Source organism: Sus scrofa, chromosome 3 (genome assembly GCF_000003025.6).
Source record: "Sus scrofa isolate TJ Tabasco breed Duroc chromosome 3, Sscrofa11.1, whole genome shotgun sequence".
Lineage (NCBI taxonomy): Eukaryota > Metazoa > Chordata > Mammalia > Artiodactyla > Suidae > Sus > Sus scrofa.
In genome coordinates this window covers 114,621,384-114,636,249 of record NC_010445.4, presented here as the reverse complement: position 1 = coordinate 114,636,249, position 14,866 = coordinate 114,621,384, and the positions used below count along the sequence as shown (strand labels likewise).

At 47.4% G+C, this 14,866-nt stretch overlaps 1 protein-coding gene across 3 annotated transcripts; it reads left to right on the top strand.

The window, feature by feature from the left end:
• On the top strand, window positions 50-12,721 carry FKBP1B (FK506 binding protein 1B). Of its 3 annotated transcripts, none has more exons than XM_021087779.1 (4): window positions 50-132; window positions 5,511-5,558; window positions 10,475-10,587; window positions 12,116-12,721. In XM_021087779.1, exons 3-4 carry the CDS (start codon window positions 10,477-10,479, stop codon window positions 12,242-12,244), a joined length of 240 nt encoding a protein of 79 aa, XP_020943438.1. In that variant the 5' UTR covers window positions 50-132; window positions 5,511-5,558; window positions 10,475-10,476; the 3' UTR covers window positions 12,245-12,721. The 3 variants fall into 3 exon arrangements, with proteins under 3 accessions (XP_020943438.1, XP_013851759.1, XP_003125413.1); XM_013996305.2 differs by lacking the exon at window positions 50-132 and adding an exon at window positions 1,576-1,767 and having other exon boundaries at window positions 12,071-12,721; XM_003125365.5 differs by lacking the exon at window positions 50-132 and adding an exon at window positions 1,581-1,767.

Sequence of the window (14,866 nt, the reverse complement as noted above, 5' to 3'; positions counted from 1 at the left end):
GCGCAGCAACGACCCATCTCTATTGGCTGTTCTTTGTGTCCTGTTAGGAGAGGGTCCTTCCCACTGGCCAATAAGCTCCGGCTTTGCCGCACGGACTTCTGGGAGTTGTATTCACGGTGCAGACCACCGACGGTAAGCCTGCCACAATTCCGTGAGAGGTTTAGCGCTTTCCCTCATTTTCCCATCGGGTCTTTTAGTCTAAGAAGGCGTCTGGGCGCTCTACAGTCAACACGGTTTTTTAACCTTTTTTTTGGGGGGGTGGAGGAAGGGGGTTGAGAAGGAGTTGAGGACCTCTTTAAAATATGATAAAATCGCCTCAGAGCAAGTGTTCTCGTCCATACACCAAATAGTGGCATTTAACTGAAGCCGCTTCGTGGACCTGTCCCAATTACAAACCCCTGTTTCTACACTAACCGCAAAAGTGCCTGCCCATGGCCACAGCTCAAGGAGATTCCCTGGGAGATTCTGGGCCACACTTTGGAAATTCAGATCCTGACTCTCACAGTACAGTTGACCATCATGTTTCTTGAACAACACTGGCAGTCCTCCTTCAGGGATGCTGATAACCTGACGTCTCTGCCCTAACCATCTGGGAGAGTTGGGGAGGGGATATGTGGAAGAACAATACCTCTAGGGCCCACATCTGATTTGCTCAGGCTTTTCTCCTCCTGTTTATCTTCCAGCGCCACTTGTCGCTGTCATGTTAATTTCTGCAACAGTGCAGAGAAGAATGGGGGGGCGGGAGAAAATTTAAAGTCCAATACATTTGTCAAGCAAATGCTACCTCCTCCAAAAAATAATATTTCCGGATTCCTGGATCTCCTATGGGTGGAGGTGAAGGGCCCAGCGTGGAGGAGGAGCTCAAGGTACAACTTACTCATCATTCATTCATTCATCCCACAGCACGAATCACTCCACGCTGTAACTGTGTGTGTCTCCATCTGTCACAGATTCAATTCTTCAAGGAAGCGATTCTGTCTTAATTCAGTTGGTATCCCCAGGGCACAGTTCTCGGTCTTGAAAGGTGGGAACCCACCTATGCGTGGGTCAGAATTATTCGAGATGGAGAATGGGGGTTTAGGGTGGGTGGGGAAAGGTCAGTAATGATTGGTTTCTTCTCCCCCCCACCCCCAGTCCCCAGCCCCCAGCTTGTCCCTACAGCCTAGATGGGACCATCCTCTCTGGTCCTTCCATAACGTTCTGAATTCTACGGCAGTGAACATGTCTAATTAAAATGTTGGTTTGTTGCCAACCTTTCCCCTCCCCCTCCAGTCTATGAGACCGGGTTGACTCCCGGAGCTTAACACAGAGTAGGTGCTAGATAAACATGTGTTAAACAGATGGATGCATAAATGGATAGATGGATAGATAGCTGGATGGGTGGATGGATGGATGGGTGGGTGGATGTGCTAGTATCTGCTTGCTTCCTTCGACATTCTCCCCAGTCGGTGGGTTAAAGCACATTAGCCTGGTCAAGCTGCCGAGCAGCCGCGTCAGGGTCCCTTCCCCGGGGCCCCGCCCTGGTCGACCCCACCTTTCCGCGCCGCTCCGCCCCGCCGCCCCCTTCCCGGTGGCCCCTCCCCGCGCAGGTCCCGACTCCAGCCGCACCTCCTCCGACTCTGCAGTGGCGGCGGGGGAGGCGAGCCGGAGCGCCAGCGGGCCAGGGCCGGAGCCGAGCCGGGGTCGGGGCAACAGCAGGGACCCTCGGAGGCGGGGCCAGTGGGACCGCGATGGGCGTGGAGATCGAGACCATTTCCCCGGGAGACGGTACCGGGTGGCGGAGCCGGGGGAGGAGGAGGGGTCTCGGGGCGGAGCCCGGCGGGCGGGGGGCAGATTCCGAGGTGGCGCGGAGGGTGCTGAACAGGGGAAGCGGGCCTAGGATGGGGGCGGCGAGAGAAGACCCCAGACAGAACTGCTCGGGGTCTAGCAGACATCCTTCGCCATCCCCTTCCGCGTCTGCTCACCTAGAGGAACGAAGGCTGCGGCTGGGAGGCTGGGGTCTGCGGCCCGCCACCGCCCCGAGGGCCTCAGGCTGCTCCTGGCGCGGCTGGAACCGCTCGGTTATCCGCTACTGCTGATTTCCCAGGGCCGCGTTTTAGCTCCGCCTTCCCTGTCCTGCTGAGTGAGCTCTGGAAACAGGGGAAAGAACATGTTTGGGGTCTCTTCTGCTTGGGGCAGCCCCCTTCTAACGCCCTCGCCGCCGGGCCTCTGATCCGGCGGTCCCTGGGATCTGGGTGGTGAGGCGTTGTGGGGGTCGAGCCAGTCTGGAAAGGGAGGAGCACTTTCCCCGCTGCCTCTGCATCTTGCTTTATCCTCTCTGCCCCACTCAGCCTCTCTGGCCATCCTGTTCACTCACATTGCTTTCATTATGGGCTGCAACCCAATGGCCTCCAAACTTAAGCCTCTAGCCCAGACCTCCAATCTGAGTTCACGGTAGTCCCTTTATCCAGCTGCTGCTCAGCCTCTATCTGGATGTCCCATGGATCCCTGAAAGTCGGCAAGTCCAACGCCGAACTCATGCTCCTTGTCTTCCCCACTCCCAGGCTCTCCTCTCTGTTCTCTCTTTCCTGCCACGGGATTGGCACCACTTACTTTCCCAAGCCAGACATTCCAGGCATCACCCTTGTGTAATCGAGTCTGGATGAGCAAGGAGTAGCTATTTCTTTATTTTTTTTAAAGCAACCGTAAGTCAGACTGCTGCCGCAGCAGGATTTGACAGACAGACTGCACCTCAGACATTACTGGCATCCCTATACCCCCAGAAAAGTTGAGGTAACTCGGTTCCAGGCCACCTTCCTTATTGAAAAATAGTGGTCCCTAGAAGTCCCAGCCACATCCTTGGTTCACCAATGGGCTACAGGCTTCTTTTTCTGTGCTTATCTCCTTAAGGCCCTATCACACCCCCCGGGAACTGCCATAGAGTTCTACCTCGAGTCTGGAGACCTCTTCTTCCTTCCCTGGCTCAAGAAACCTTTAGAGTTTTCTCTCCCTATCCTCCCTCCCTGGCGAGGGACAGGTGGGATTTTTTCTTGAAAAGGATCAGATTTTTAGGCAAAGCCTGGAGGAGCTTTGGCTTTCTGCTTTTAGCTCATTCTAAACCCCTGAGTCAAGGAAGCACACAAGGGCCAGCTACCGTGCTGTAACCTAGAAGGGAGAAGGTACCAATTAATATTTCAGCAGCTAAGCTGCCATGCCAGGGATGCTGGTCTTTGTCAGGCCCACAGCAATCCTGCTAAATTCTCCTGCTGAATATCTCAAGGCTCCATCTCCTTAACCCCTGCCCTAGTTCAGGCCACCATCATCTCTCATCTAGATTTCTGTGCAGTCTCTAAACTAGTCTCATCTCCAGTCTCACCTCCTGGCCTTCCACCTGGCCTCCCAGCCCACCCCGCCGTTTTCCTCACCACAGCCTGAGGATTGTTTAAAAATGCATCTTTGACCATGCCCCTCCCTGGGCATAACATTTTTAATGACCCTTCCTTCTCCTTTTCCAGGCAGACAGTCATATGGCCTCCTGTTACCTTCCACGCTACAGCCTCATCTCTTACCATCAGTCCCTCCCCCCACCACTGACTTTCTCTAGCTTTATCAAGCTGTCTGCAAGTTGTTAAACACACTAGTCATTCAGCAAATATTTATTGAGCATATACTGTGTGCTGGGCCCTAGGTTTGTAGCAGGGAACCAGACAGGCTCCCACTACTGTTCAACCCAAGGCCTTTGAACTTTTCCCAAATTATCTCCCTTCCTCTGGCAAACTACTCATCTTTTAAGACCCAGTTAACCATTATCTCCTTTCTGATACATTCCCTGACACTCCCAGTTGCTCCCTCCTCTGGGTCCCCATGTAACTGTTGGCTCAGCTGTTAGCCCTCCCAAGTTTTTGCTATCCAGCCCTATGGCTTTAAATTCTACCCAAATTTTATCTCTAGTGCAGACTCTCCATCTGCCTCCTTGCAGTACAAACTCAGATGTCTAATAGACATCTCAAGATTGCCACCCTCACAAATCTGTTCCTCCTTAGTCTTCCCATCTCAGGAATCAGCTCCTCCGTCCTTCCATTCGCTCAAATCTAATCCCTAGGCATTGTGCTTGTTTTCTCCTCCTCCCTCATCATGCACCCCATCTCCACGCCATTAGCATGCCCTGTCAGCTCCAATTCTAAAATATATCTCCAGTCTATTTTACTCTTCTCTGCTGCCAGCCACGTTAATTCAAGCCATCATTGATTTTCTGTCTGGATTATTGCAACAGGCGCCTAACTGTCCCTCCTACACACAGCAGCTAGAGTGATCTTATAAAATCTTAATTCAGATTATGTCATTCTCTTGCTTAAAACCCTCCAGTGGCTTCCTGTAGCACTTAGAATTCAGTGCAGCTCTGCAAGGCCCTGTATGATCCAGCTCTTTTCCACTTGTCTCCACCTCCTTCTCTTCTTTCCAGTCATCTAGGCTCCTTTCTATTTTGCAAATGTGCTGGTCCTTTCTGGCCTCACAGTTTGTGCACATCCTGCTCCCTCTTCCAGCCTTGCTTTTCCCAGTGTATTTCTCATTCTTCAAGTTTCAGCTTACATGTCATCTCTGAGAAGCTGTCCTAGACCACCCCTTCTAAGATGACCTGTTCCACTGCATCTCTCTCTAATTGATCATTGTGTTTATTTTCTTTAGAGAACTTATCATGATCTTTGTTGTCTTTTTTTTTTTTTTGTCTTTTTGTCTTTTTGCCATTTCTAGGGCCACTCCCGCGGCATATGGAGGTTCCCAGGCTAGGGGTCTAATAGGAGCTGTAGCTGCCGGCCTACACCAGAGCCACAGCAATGCCAGATCCAAGCCGCGTCTGAGACCCACACCACAGCTCACAGCAATGCCGGATCCCCAACCCACTGAGCAAGGCCAGGGATCGAACCCAAAACCTCATGGTTCCTAGTGGGATTCATTAACCACTGAGCCACAATGGGAACTCCTAGAAAGTAAGTTTCAAAAGAGTAGGGATCTTGTCTGTGTGATTCACTGGTGTAGCCCAAGATCAGGCCCAGGCCTTGCACATAGTAGGTGTTCAGTAAATATTTGTGAATGATTGTGTTTATTCATCCTTGAGCATAGGTATCACCCTTCATTGTAATCTATTATTTATGTGTCTGTTGCCCTAACTTTATCCTGAGCTCATAGATTGCTCTCTGTCTCTGGAATCTAACCCAGGCCTAGCAGAAAGTAGGCTGTCAGAAATGTTTGTGGAATGGGTGAAGGAAAGTAAAAAGAGTAATCACAGGAAGGAAAAGAACCAGGAGAGAGTAGAGTTGAGGAACCCATGGGAGTAAAGTTTCAAAGTCAGAGAGATAAAGTAACTAATCTGGTGAAGTGACTAATACGAAGCAAAGAGCCAGAACTGGAGCCATGGGCATCTCTCTGGTGTGGAGGGGAATGTGAGCCAGAGCTCTTGGTCACACCTGAAATGTCCCAGGCAACTTTCTTCCAATGCACTGTTCATTCATCTCCCTCATGTCTCTTTGCAGGAAGGACATTCCCCAAGAAGGGCCAGACGTGTGTGGTGCACTACACAGGTAGGCCTCGCTCCCTCTGCCCTCATCCAGACCTGCCCCTCCCCAGGTAGTAGGTCTCTCTGCAGAGGTATCTGCTCCCCTGGATCAGGCCCAAAGCCCAAGCAGCCGAGTCTTTCTCTGACCAGCTAACTCCCACTCCTCTAGCCAGCCTTGAGGGCATGAGAAAGGGGGCTTGCAAGATGAACCCCTCCTCTCTTATTCAAGCGGGGGCCATTGCATGCCAGCCCCTGACTGAGCCAGCCATCTCCATTCCCCTTCCATCTGTTGCAGGCAGGGTGGAATCCTGCCCCTCCTAGTTCTGTCTGATACTTGGAAATTCCTCTTCCAGCTCTGAGAGCCCTGACCCTCCCTGTAGACTCCCTTTTCTCATCCTATAGTGCTATTAGACAAGAGGAGATTGGCTTCCTTAGAATTTCCCTTCTTTTTTTAGAAATAGACTACTCAATTCAGCTGTTATTGAGCACCTACTGTGTACAAGATGCTGTGCTGGGCACTAGGGGCACAAGAGTGAAAAAGAGCATCCCTCCTACCTTCATTGGGGCTGGGGTGGGGCGGGGAAGGGCAGACAAGTCGCTGGAGGCTCAGAAGCAGTGTGAGGGGCAGGTGATGGCAGTGCTTGTCTCAGGGTGCTGTGGAAATGGACAAGGGCCCCACGTCTCTGCTGAGCCCTCTTGGATGATGAGGATTAAAGGCCATGTGCTCTGAGGAACATACTAGAATGGAGTTCCTGAGGACTACTGGCAGGGAGATCATGAGCAGATGTTTGTTCTGGGGCGGTGGGTAAGTGCTCTCCCTTGTGACCTGCTTCCCAAAGTGGCAAATTTGGTGACAGCCACTTAGCAGACAGCAAGGCCAGTTTAATTCCTAGGACACAGTCAGATGGGGCCATTTTTAGCAGTTCTCTGGACCAGTGTGAAGTGCCAGGTTAATTCTAGGAGACGGTGTGGGTATTTCTCAACAGCTGTGTTGCCAGTCACTGACGTCAGTGGACTGGAGCTGTGTTTTATCTCCCGGTGATGTGGCCTCATTACCATGAGGCTTCTGGGGCCTCTGACCTGTGTAATTGATTTATCTGTTCTACATGTTGCAGACAGACCAGGACTTATCAAGTTACTGAAACCACAACATCCTTTTGCAAAGACTTTTCACAATACATACAGACAGGATGCAATGTGCATTAAACACTAACATCAGCCATGAGCGGCTCTGGTCTGGGGAGGGGCTGCCTCATCAAACCCTGTGTGGTACTTTTGGGGAAACTTTTTTATTAAATACAAATATATTAGCGAACATAGCTCTGAGATATACAGCTCAATGAAATTTTTCAAAAGTGATCACACTTATGTAGCCACTCCCCAGATCAACAAACATTTCCCACAGCCCCAGGAGTCTCCCTCATGCCTGCCCCAGTCATTGCACTTCCCCAAAGGTAACCAGCATTGTAACTTGGTTTTGCCTGTTTTTTAACTTCACGTAAATGAAACCATAGAGTATGTACTCTTGTGTTTGGCTCATTTCACTCATTATGTCACTTATTTCACATTTTATGTCCGTGAGATTAATCCAGAGTAGTTTGCTGGTTTTTAAATCCCTGTACAGGTCATTTTATGAATATACTGCAATTATACTTTCTATAGTTGAACATTTGGGTTGTGGTCAGTGTTTTTGGCCATGCCCCCAGCATGCAAGAGTTCCCAGGCCAGGAACTGAACCCAAGCCACAGCAGTAACCTGAGCCACAGCAGTGACAATGCTGAGTCCTTAACCACTAGGCCACCAGGGAAGTCCCAGGTTGTTGTTAATTTTTAGCTATTATGAATTGTGTTGCTTTGAGCCATCTTGTAGATGCCTCGGTATGTATATGTACACATTCTGGTTGGCTAGATACCCAGAAGTGGAATTGCTGGGGCTTAGGGTTATACCTATACTTAGATTTAGCAGATCTTACCAAACAGCTTTCTAAAGTAGTTGTGCCAGTTTTCACTGTCACTAGCAATATGTGAGTTCTGGTTAGACTACATTCTCATCAATACTTGGTAATATCTGGTTTTTGTTTTGTTTTTGGCCCACTCTGGGGCTGGGGGGCAGTGCCCAGGGCATCCATCGTGGTTTTGACTTGCACTGCCCTGATGATCAGTGAAGTTTCATGTGCTTCCTGGATATTTGGATATTCTCTTTACTATGCCCCCATTTAAAGAAAAATAGGTTAGCTGTCTTTTTCTTATTGATTTGTACTTCATTATGTATTCTGGATGAGTCTTATGTTGGTTATATTTATGCCAAACATCTCCCATGCTATGGCTTGCCATTTTGCTCTTATTGGCATCTTTTGAACAAAAGTTCTTAATTTAAATTAAGTCTTACAATCTTTTCTTTCTTTTTTCTTTGTTTGCCCCTGCTGGTGGCATGCTTAAGTTCCTGAGCCAGGGATCGAACCTGCGCCACAGCAATGACAACACTGGATCTTTAACCTGCTGTACCACCAGGGAACTCTTTTAAAGTCTTTTATATTTAGTACTTTTGTGTTCAGTTCAGGAATCTTTGTCTGTCCCTAGGTGATAAAGACATTCTTCTGTTTATGATTTTATAACTTTATTATTTTATCTTTCATATTTAGGTCTGTGATTTACCTAGAATTGATTCTTATGTGCGGGAGAGATAGGGGGTCAAGGTTCATTTTTTCCCCCATTTGTATATACAGTTGATCCAGCAACATTAATAATAAAAATCATCCTTTCTCCATTGCATTTCAGTAGCACCTTTGTCAAATCAGGTCACCATATATCTGTGGGTCTGTTTCTGGACTGCAGGTTATGGCTGAACCGGCAGTAGTAGATAACTGTTTATAGTTTGAAGCAGATTGCCAAATGAAACCTGAAGAAATTAGGGAATGGGTCAATCTTTTTTTTTTTTTTTTGTCTTTTTTAGGCTGCACATGGGGCATATGGAGCTTCCTCAGGCTAGGGGTCAAATTAGAGCTACAGCTGCCAGCCTACATGATAGCCACAGCAATGCCAGATCTGAGCTACGTCTGTGACCTACACCACAACTCACGGCAATGCTGGATCCTTAACCCAATGAGTGGGGCCAGAGATCAAACCTGCGACCTCATGGATGCTAGTCAGATTTGTTTCTGCTGAACCACAATGGGAACTCCAGCGGAAGTCAATCGTTAATGGAGTGTGTGACTACATGAGTGAGTATGTTTGTGGGTATTATCTATATGTGTGTCTGTGTGAATGTATTATATCTGTGTACCTAAACATTTTCTTAGCATCTGTTTGGCCATTGGGCTTTTTCTTTTGAGTGCTTGTGCGTAAGCGCATGTGAGCATGCAAGCACATCTCTGAATATCTTAGCAACCAGTGTGTATGCCTGAGTTTGTACTTGATCTCCTGTGTTTGATATAGAAGTATCCATCTGTGTGTATCTCTGTGCCATAGGGTTTTCTCCTTTGCCAGATTTAGTACCCAGGGCAAGAGCTCAATTTATTCTGCCCAGAAAGTAGGTAAATAAAAATATCTCCTATATACATTTAAGTTGTATGAATTAGGAATTAGAATCACAGATGCTCAGACACTAACCAAGCCCAGAATTCTCATGTTAAACTTGGCAAATCGGAGGCCAGGAAAGAAGTGATTTGCCTAACTTCACACAATGAGTTAGTGCCAGAGTGAAGTCAGAATCGTCTCTGAATGTATAAGCTAGATCTTTCTCTGGTCCCAAATTGCCTTCTGTTGTGGTCCAGGGGCCAAAGAAGAAGTCACAGAATAGCATCATTTACAGAAGGTCTGATCTTTGAGCTTGCATCACCAATAATTACAAAAATAGAAAAACTGCTCTTGAGTCTTAGGCAGCTGGACTGAGATAACACATGTACATCAGAAATGACGAGCTATCCGCCGCTGGAGGCTGAAGGATGCTCCAAACTGCTGAAGATAATTTCTGGGTTCTAGATTCATACAGCCTTTTTTATGGGGTCTGGAGGCCACCACTGACTGGCTGGAGCACTTTACACTGTTCGCTCCAGTAAAGGATATGGTATTTGGGTTTTACATGTCAGGGGAACTCTGGAAAAACCAGGTTAGGGCTCATCCTGAGGTGTAAATGCCTGGGAAAACGGAGGAAACTACATGAAAAAAGTTGTAATGTGCACAAGTATTTGAGAAGGGTATGACCTGAATAGGGCAGGGAAGGGAAGGTGGGGGAAGGCAGAGAAAGGTTATTAGGCCAGACAGATTCTGCCACAGGGGTGGGGTTGGGTGGGGAAGTTACTGAAGCATTTTATTTTTATTTTTTGCTTTTTAGGGCCACACCCATGGCAAATGAAGGTTCCCAGGCTAGGGGTCCAATTGGAGCTACAGCTTCCAGGCTACACCATAGCCACAGCAACGCGGGATCCAAGCTGCATCTGCGACCTACAACAGCTCACAACAACATCGGATCCTTAACCCACTGATTGAGGCTAGGGATCAAACACACAACCTCACGGTTCCTAGTCAGATTCGTTTCTGCTGTGCCACGACGGGAACTCCTGAAGCATTTTAAACAAGGGAGTAATGTGATCAGATATATGTTTTAAAAAAATCATTCTGGGTGCAGTTTGGAGAATGGAATGGAAGAACCGAGCAAAAAGATTAGTTGGATCCTGTACACAGGTGAGACATGACGGAGCCTTGATGAGGCCAAAGAGTGGTAGGAATAGAAAATAGCTGGACTCCAAAGATGACATAGGATTTGGTGATAGGCGGTATGTGGAAATGTTCGAGTTTCTTGCTTGGTCAATGGGATGAATGGGGAGGACTAGAAGACCAGGAGGTTTGTGCAGAAAGGGCATTCCATTTTGGACATTTTGAACTCGAATTGGGAGTTAACTCATGACCACAGCTCTTGCCCACCCTATCCTTGCTTTCACAGGAATGCTCCAAAATGGGAAGAAATTTGATTCCTCCAGAGACAGAAACAAACCTTTCAAGTTCAGAATCGGCAAACAGGAAGTCATCAAAGGTTTTGAAGAGGGTGCAGCCCAGGTAGGATGAGGATCCTTCTTAAGGGGGATTTGAGGAGCTGGGGGCCTGGGCTCCGCCGTCTGCCCTCACCCTATCACAGACCACCACTGCTCTGCCTCCACTGCCAGGGCATGGCCATGTCACCTAGTTTCAGTCCTGGCTTTGTGTCCCTACCCCTTTCAGTGCCAGCATGACTCTTTTGTGTCACCAAGGGTTCTCATTCCAAGCACACCTCCCCTAGTTCTGAGCAAGCCTGTGAGCTACCAGCTGTTCAGGACTGAGGCAGCAGAAGAGTTGGGGTGAGGTGGGCCAAGGGACTTTTATTTATTTATTTTTAATTTTTTTTATTATAGTTGATTAGGTAGTTTTTTTAAGTTAAAAAAAAGGACAATTTCAGACTTGCAGAAATACCACAGATATAGTAGAGTTTCCATATACCCTTTACCCAGCTTCTCTAAGTGTTAACATTTTACGTAACCAGAGTACAATGATCTAAACCAGGACATTCACATTGATATAATGCTATTAATCAATCTAGTCAAATTTTTGAGTCAGTTATTAAAAATTTAAAAATTGATTATTGATTTCACCAATTGTCCCACTAATGACAGACAGGTTTTTGAGGACTGCTATGATGAGCCCTGGTTCATACTCTTTAAAGTCATATGATGCTTCTTGCTGTGGCCTCTAATCTCTAGATCTTGCTAATGAACTGCTCCTGTCACCTACTTTTTTTGCTTTTTAGGGCCGCCCCCACAGCATATGGAGGTTCCCAGGCTAGGGGTCCAATTGGAACTGCAGCTGCTGGCCTACACCATAGCCACAGCAACGCAAGATCCAAGCTGTATCTTCGACCTACACCACAGCTCATGGCAGTGCTGGATCCTTAACCCACTGAGCAAGGCCAGGGATCAAACCTGCATCCTCATGGATCCTAGTCAGATTCATTTCTGCTGTGCCGTGACGGGAACTCCCAAATGGACTCTTTGTACACCCTCTTTAAGCTTCTTTGGAAGGTGAGGAAAAATTTTGAACAAACCGAAGTATTTGGGTCGTACGTTATTTGAATAACCAGGAATGCTTGTTGGACGAATGAATTTGGGACTACTTTGTGGAAGTTATTATCCTATAGTCAATTCTCTGCTAGTCTGAGGCAGAACCTACATTTGTCACAACTCTTAGCATCCCTTCAGATATGCCACATATAAAACTCATCTCAGGAGTTCCCACTGTGGCGCAATGGGATTGGTGGTGTCTCTGCAGCACCAGGACAGGTTCATCCCCCGCACAGTGCAATGGGTCAAAAGATCTGGCATTGCCCCAGCTGCGGTGTAGGTCGTAACTGTGGATCGGATCTGATCCCTGGCCTGGCAACTCCATATGCTGCATGGTGGCCAAAAAGAAAAAACAAAAACCAAAAAACAACTCTTCTCAGATCTGCAGTTACCATGAAGATGGTTTGGGAAAATGCCATAGTTATCTTACTTTTTTCTTTTAAATCAAGCTGGGTCCTCTTTCTCCTCTCCCCATCTGCCCCCATCCCTGCTAGATGAGCTTGGGGCAGAGGGCGAAGCTGACCTGCACCCCTGATGTGGCGTATGGAGCCACGGGCCACCCTGGTGTCATCCCTCCCAATGCCACCCTCATCTTTGACGTGGAGCTGCTCAACTTAGAGTGAAGGCAGGAAGGAACGCAAGGTGGCTGGAGATGGCTGCTGCTCACCCTCCTTAGCCTGCTCTGCCACTGGGACGGCTCCTCCTGCTTGGGGCTCTTGATCAGTGCGCTAACCTCACGGCCCCACGGCATTATCCATTCTCTCTGCCCAAGTTGCTCTGTATGTGTTCTGTCATTGTTCACGTGCATCTTTGCTTGAGGAAACTTTGGTTGCAGATTGAAATGTTTCAGGTTGTGCATTTTGCGTGATGCATGTAGTAGCCATTCCTGATCACAGAACAGATTTTGTGTCCGCACAATCTACACTGCCTTACCTTTACTTAAGCCAGACACACAAGGTGCTCAGACATGAGATGTACATGATGTACACAGAGGGACTTGAGCCAGTTACCTTTGCTGTCACTTTCTTGGAAATTCTGCTGACTTAAACAATGTCCTCTTTGGAAACGATATGTAAAATAAAAGCTCTGTGCTTGTCAAATTCCTGTCTATCCTTTTTGAAGGTAGAGAGTGCTGTGCTTATTTATTTGCTCTTTTATGGCTGCACCCAAGGCATATGGAAGTTCCTGGGGTAGGGATCAAATTTGCTGTAGAGATAATGCCAGATCCTTAACCTGCTGCACCACAGCGGGAACTCCAGGAAGTGTTTAAGGGCCATGTAAGTCAGTTGCCCTTGGGAAAAAGAGTGGAAAGAAGTAACCGAGAGAGTGATAATAAATATAATGCAGGCTTCCCTCACTATCCAAAAGTAGAAAATGGCACATTCCTATGCAACCTTTATAAGCCGAAATGGTGTAAAGCAAGGAAGCAGTTACCTTAGGACACATCTTGCTAACAGACATACAAAATAAATCTAGATAAAAGCACAGATACCCACAGACACAGTTCAAAGTCATGACAGTTTGATGCTGAGTGTAGTTCTAGGGGAAGGAACTTGGCAGTGTCAGTGTCTCTGCTCAGGGTTCATGCTGCCTCCATAATGGCTCTAAAGGCTATTTTTGCTTTTCTCCTTTTTTCATAAAAGCAAAAATCCTTTCCAGATTTCTCTCATGCAGTGAAAATAGGTACTCATGAAGGTCTTTCCTAAAAGCAAAGTGGTGTAAGCAGAGGACACCTGTAGCACCGATGTACCTATTCTACTTCCTGGGCCTTGTTCTGTTTTTTTTTTTTGTTTGTTTTTTGGGTTTTTTTGTCTTTTTGCCATTTCTTGGGCCACTCCCGCGGCATATGGAGGCTCCCAGGCTAGGGGTTGAATCGGAGCTGTAGCCACCGGCCTGCGCCAGAGCCACAGCAACGCGGGATCCGAGCCGTGTCTGCAACCTACACCACAGCTCACGGCAACACCGGATCCTTAACCCACTGAGCAAGGGCAGGGATCGAACCTGCAACCTCATGGTTCCTAGTCAGATTCGTTAACCACTGCACCACGACGGGAACTCCCCTGTTCTGTTTTTAATTTTTTCTAATTTATTTCTGATTTTTAAATAAAATTACCACCAACCCTCTAAGTAACCCTACAAGGTAGTAATTACTTGCCATTCACCTCATAGGCTCAGGATTCCCCAATGCGTAACTAAAGAAATATGTTGTGTTCAAACCCCATAGCTGAGCAATCAGATATGGGATTTGAGCACTTTAGGTGATTACTCATGAAGTCTCTGCTTGGACTTAGAGTAAGAGGGATGGGCTCCCCTCTTGGAGAAGATGGAAAAGTATGCTTTGTGCCTCTAAGCAAATGGTGTGTTAGCCCTCAGGGCCACACACTAACACTGGAAGTTAACTTAAAAAAGGTGTGGTTATTTTCATCTAGATTTGCTCTAACTTTACACTGGGGGATGACTTCTGAGAAGAACGTATGTTCTCAACTTGTTTCTACATACACTGCTTATTTTCATCTACATTTATTGTAACTTACAGGGAGCTTCCAGGTAGGTTTTAAAACCAGCCTGCTTAGGATAACCTGTTGTGGCTCAGTGGTTAATGAATCTGACTGGGAATCATGAGGTTGCGGGTTCAATCCCTGGCCTTGCTCAGTGGGTTAAGGATCCAGCATTGCTATGAGCTGTGGTGTAGGTCGCAGATGTGGCTTGGATCCTGCGTTGCTGTGGCTCTGGGGTAGGCCGGCAGCTACAGCTCCAATTCAACCCCTAGCCTGGGAACCTCCATATGCCGGGGGAGCAGCCCAAGAAATGGCAAAAAGATAAAAAAAAAAAAAAAAAAAAAAAAAAAAACCAGCCTGCTTATTGATGTGGACTGTCTGTATTCAGAGGGGCCTGTGGCAGTGTGGCTAAGAGATTTTTCTTTTAGTTAGCATAGGTGAGAAAAGGTCTTGGCCATAGTCAAGGTTATTCTGTCAAGGATGACCTGGAATTGTTTCCTGACTGGGGGGGGGCAGGTAACATGTACTGTTAGTTTTCCTTCATAGACTCATTGATAACACATCACTTATATATATGATATAGGACCACATCTTGGCCATTTTATCTATCTCTTGTGTGTCCAAGAAGTCCTGGCTATATTCCTCTGCTGAGGACTGACGAATTAAAAGGCAGTGTTTTAAGATGGGGAAAATGCAATGAGAGAGGGGCTGCTTTGTTTTTAACCACCAGTCCCTGTGCTCACCTCT

Coding starts and splice junctions, on each gene's coding strand:
- FKBP1B (XM_003125365.5), top strand. CDS start 1,731: ATGGGCGTGGAGATCGAGACCATTTCCCCGGGAGACG. Junction 5,559..10,474: donor GTGTGTGGTGCACTACACAG/GTAGGCCTCGCT, acceptor TTGCTTTCACAG/GAATGCTCCAAAATGGGAAG. Junction 10,588..12,115: donor TTGAAGAGGGTGCAGCCCAG/GTAGGATGAGGA, acceptor CATCCCTGCTAG/ATGAGCTTGGGGCAGAGGGC.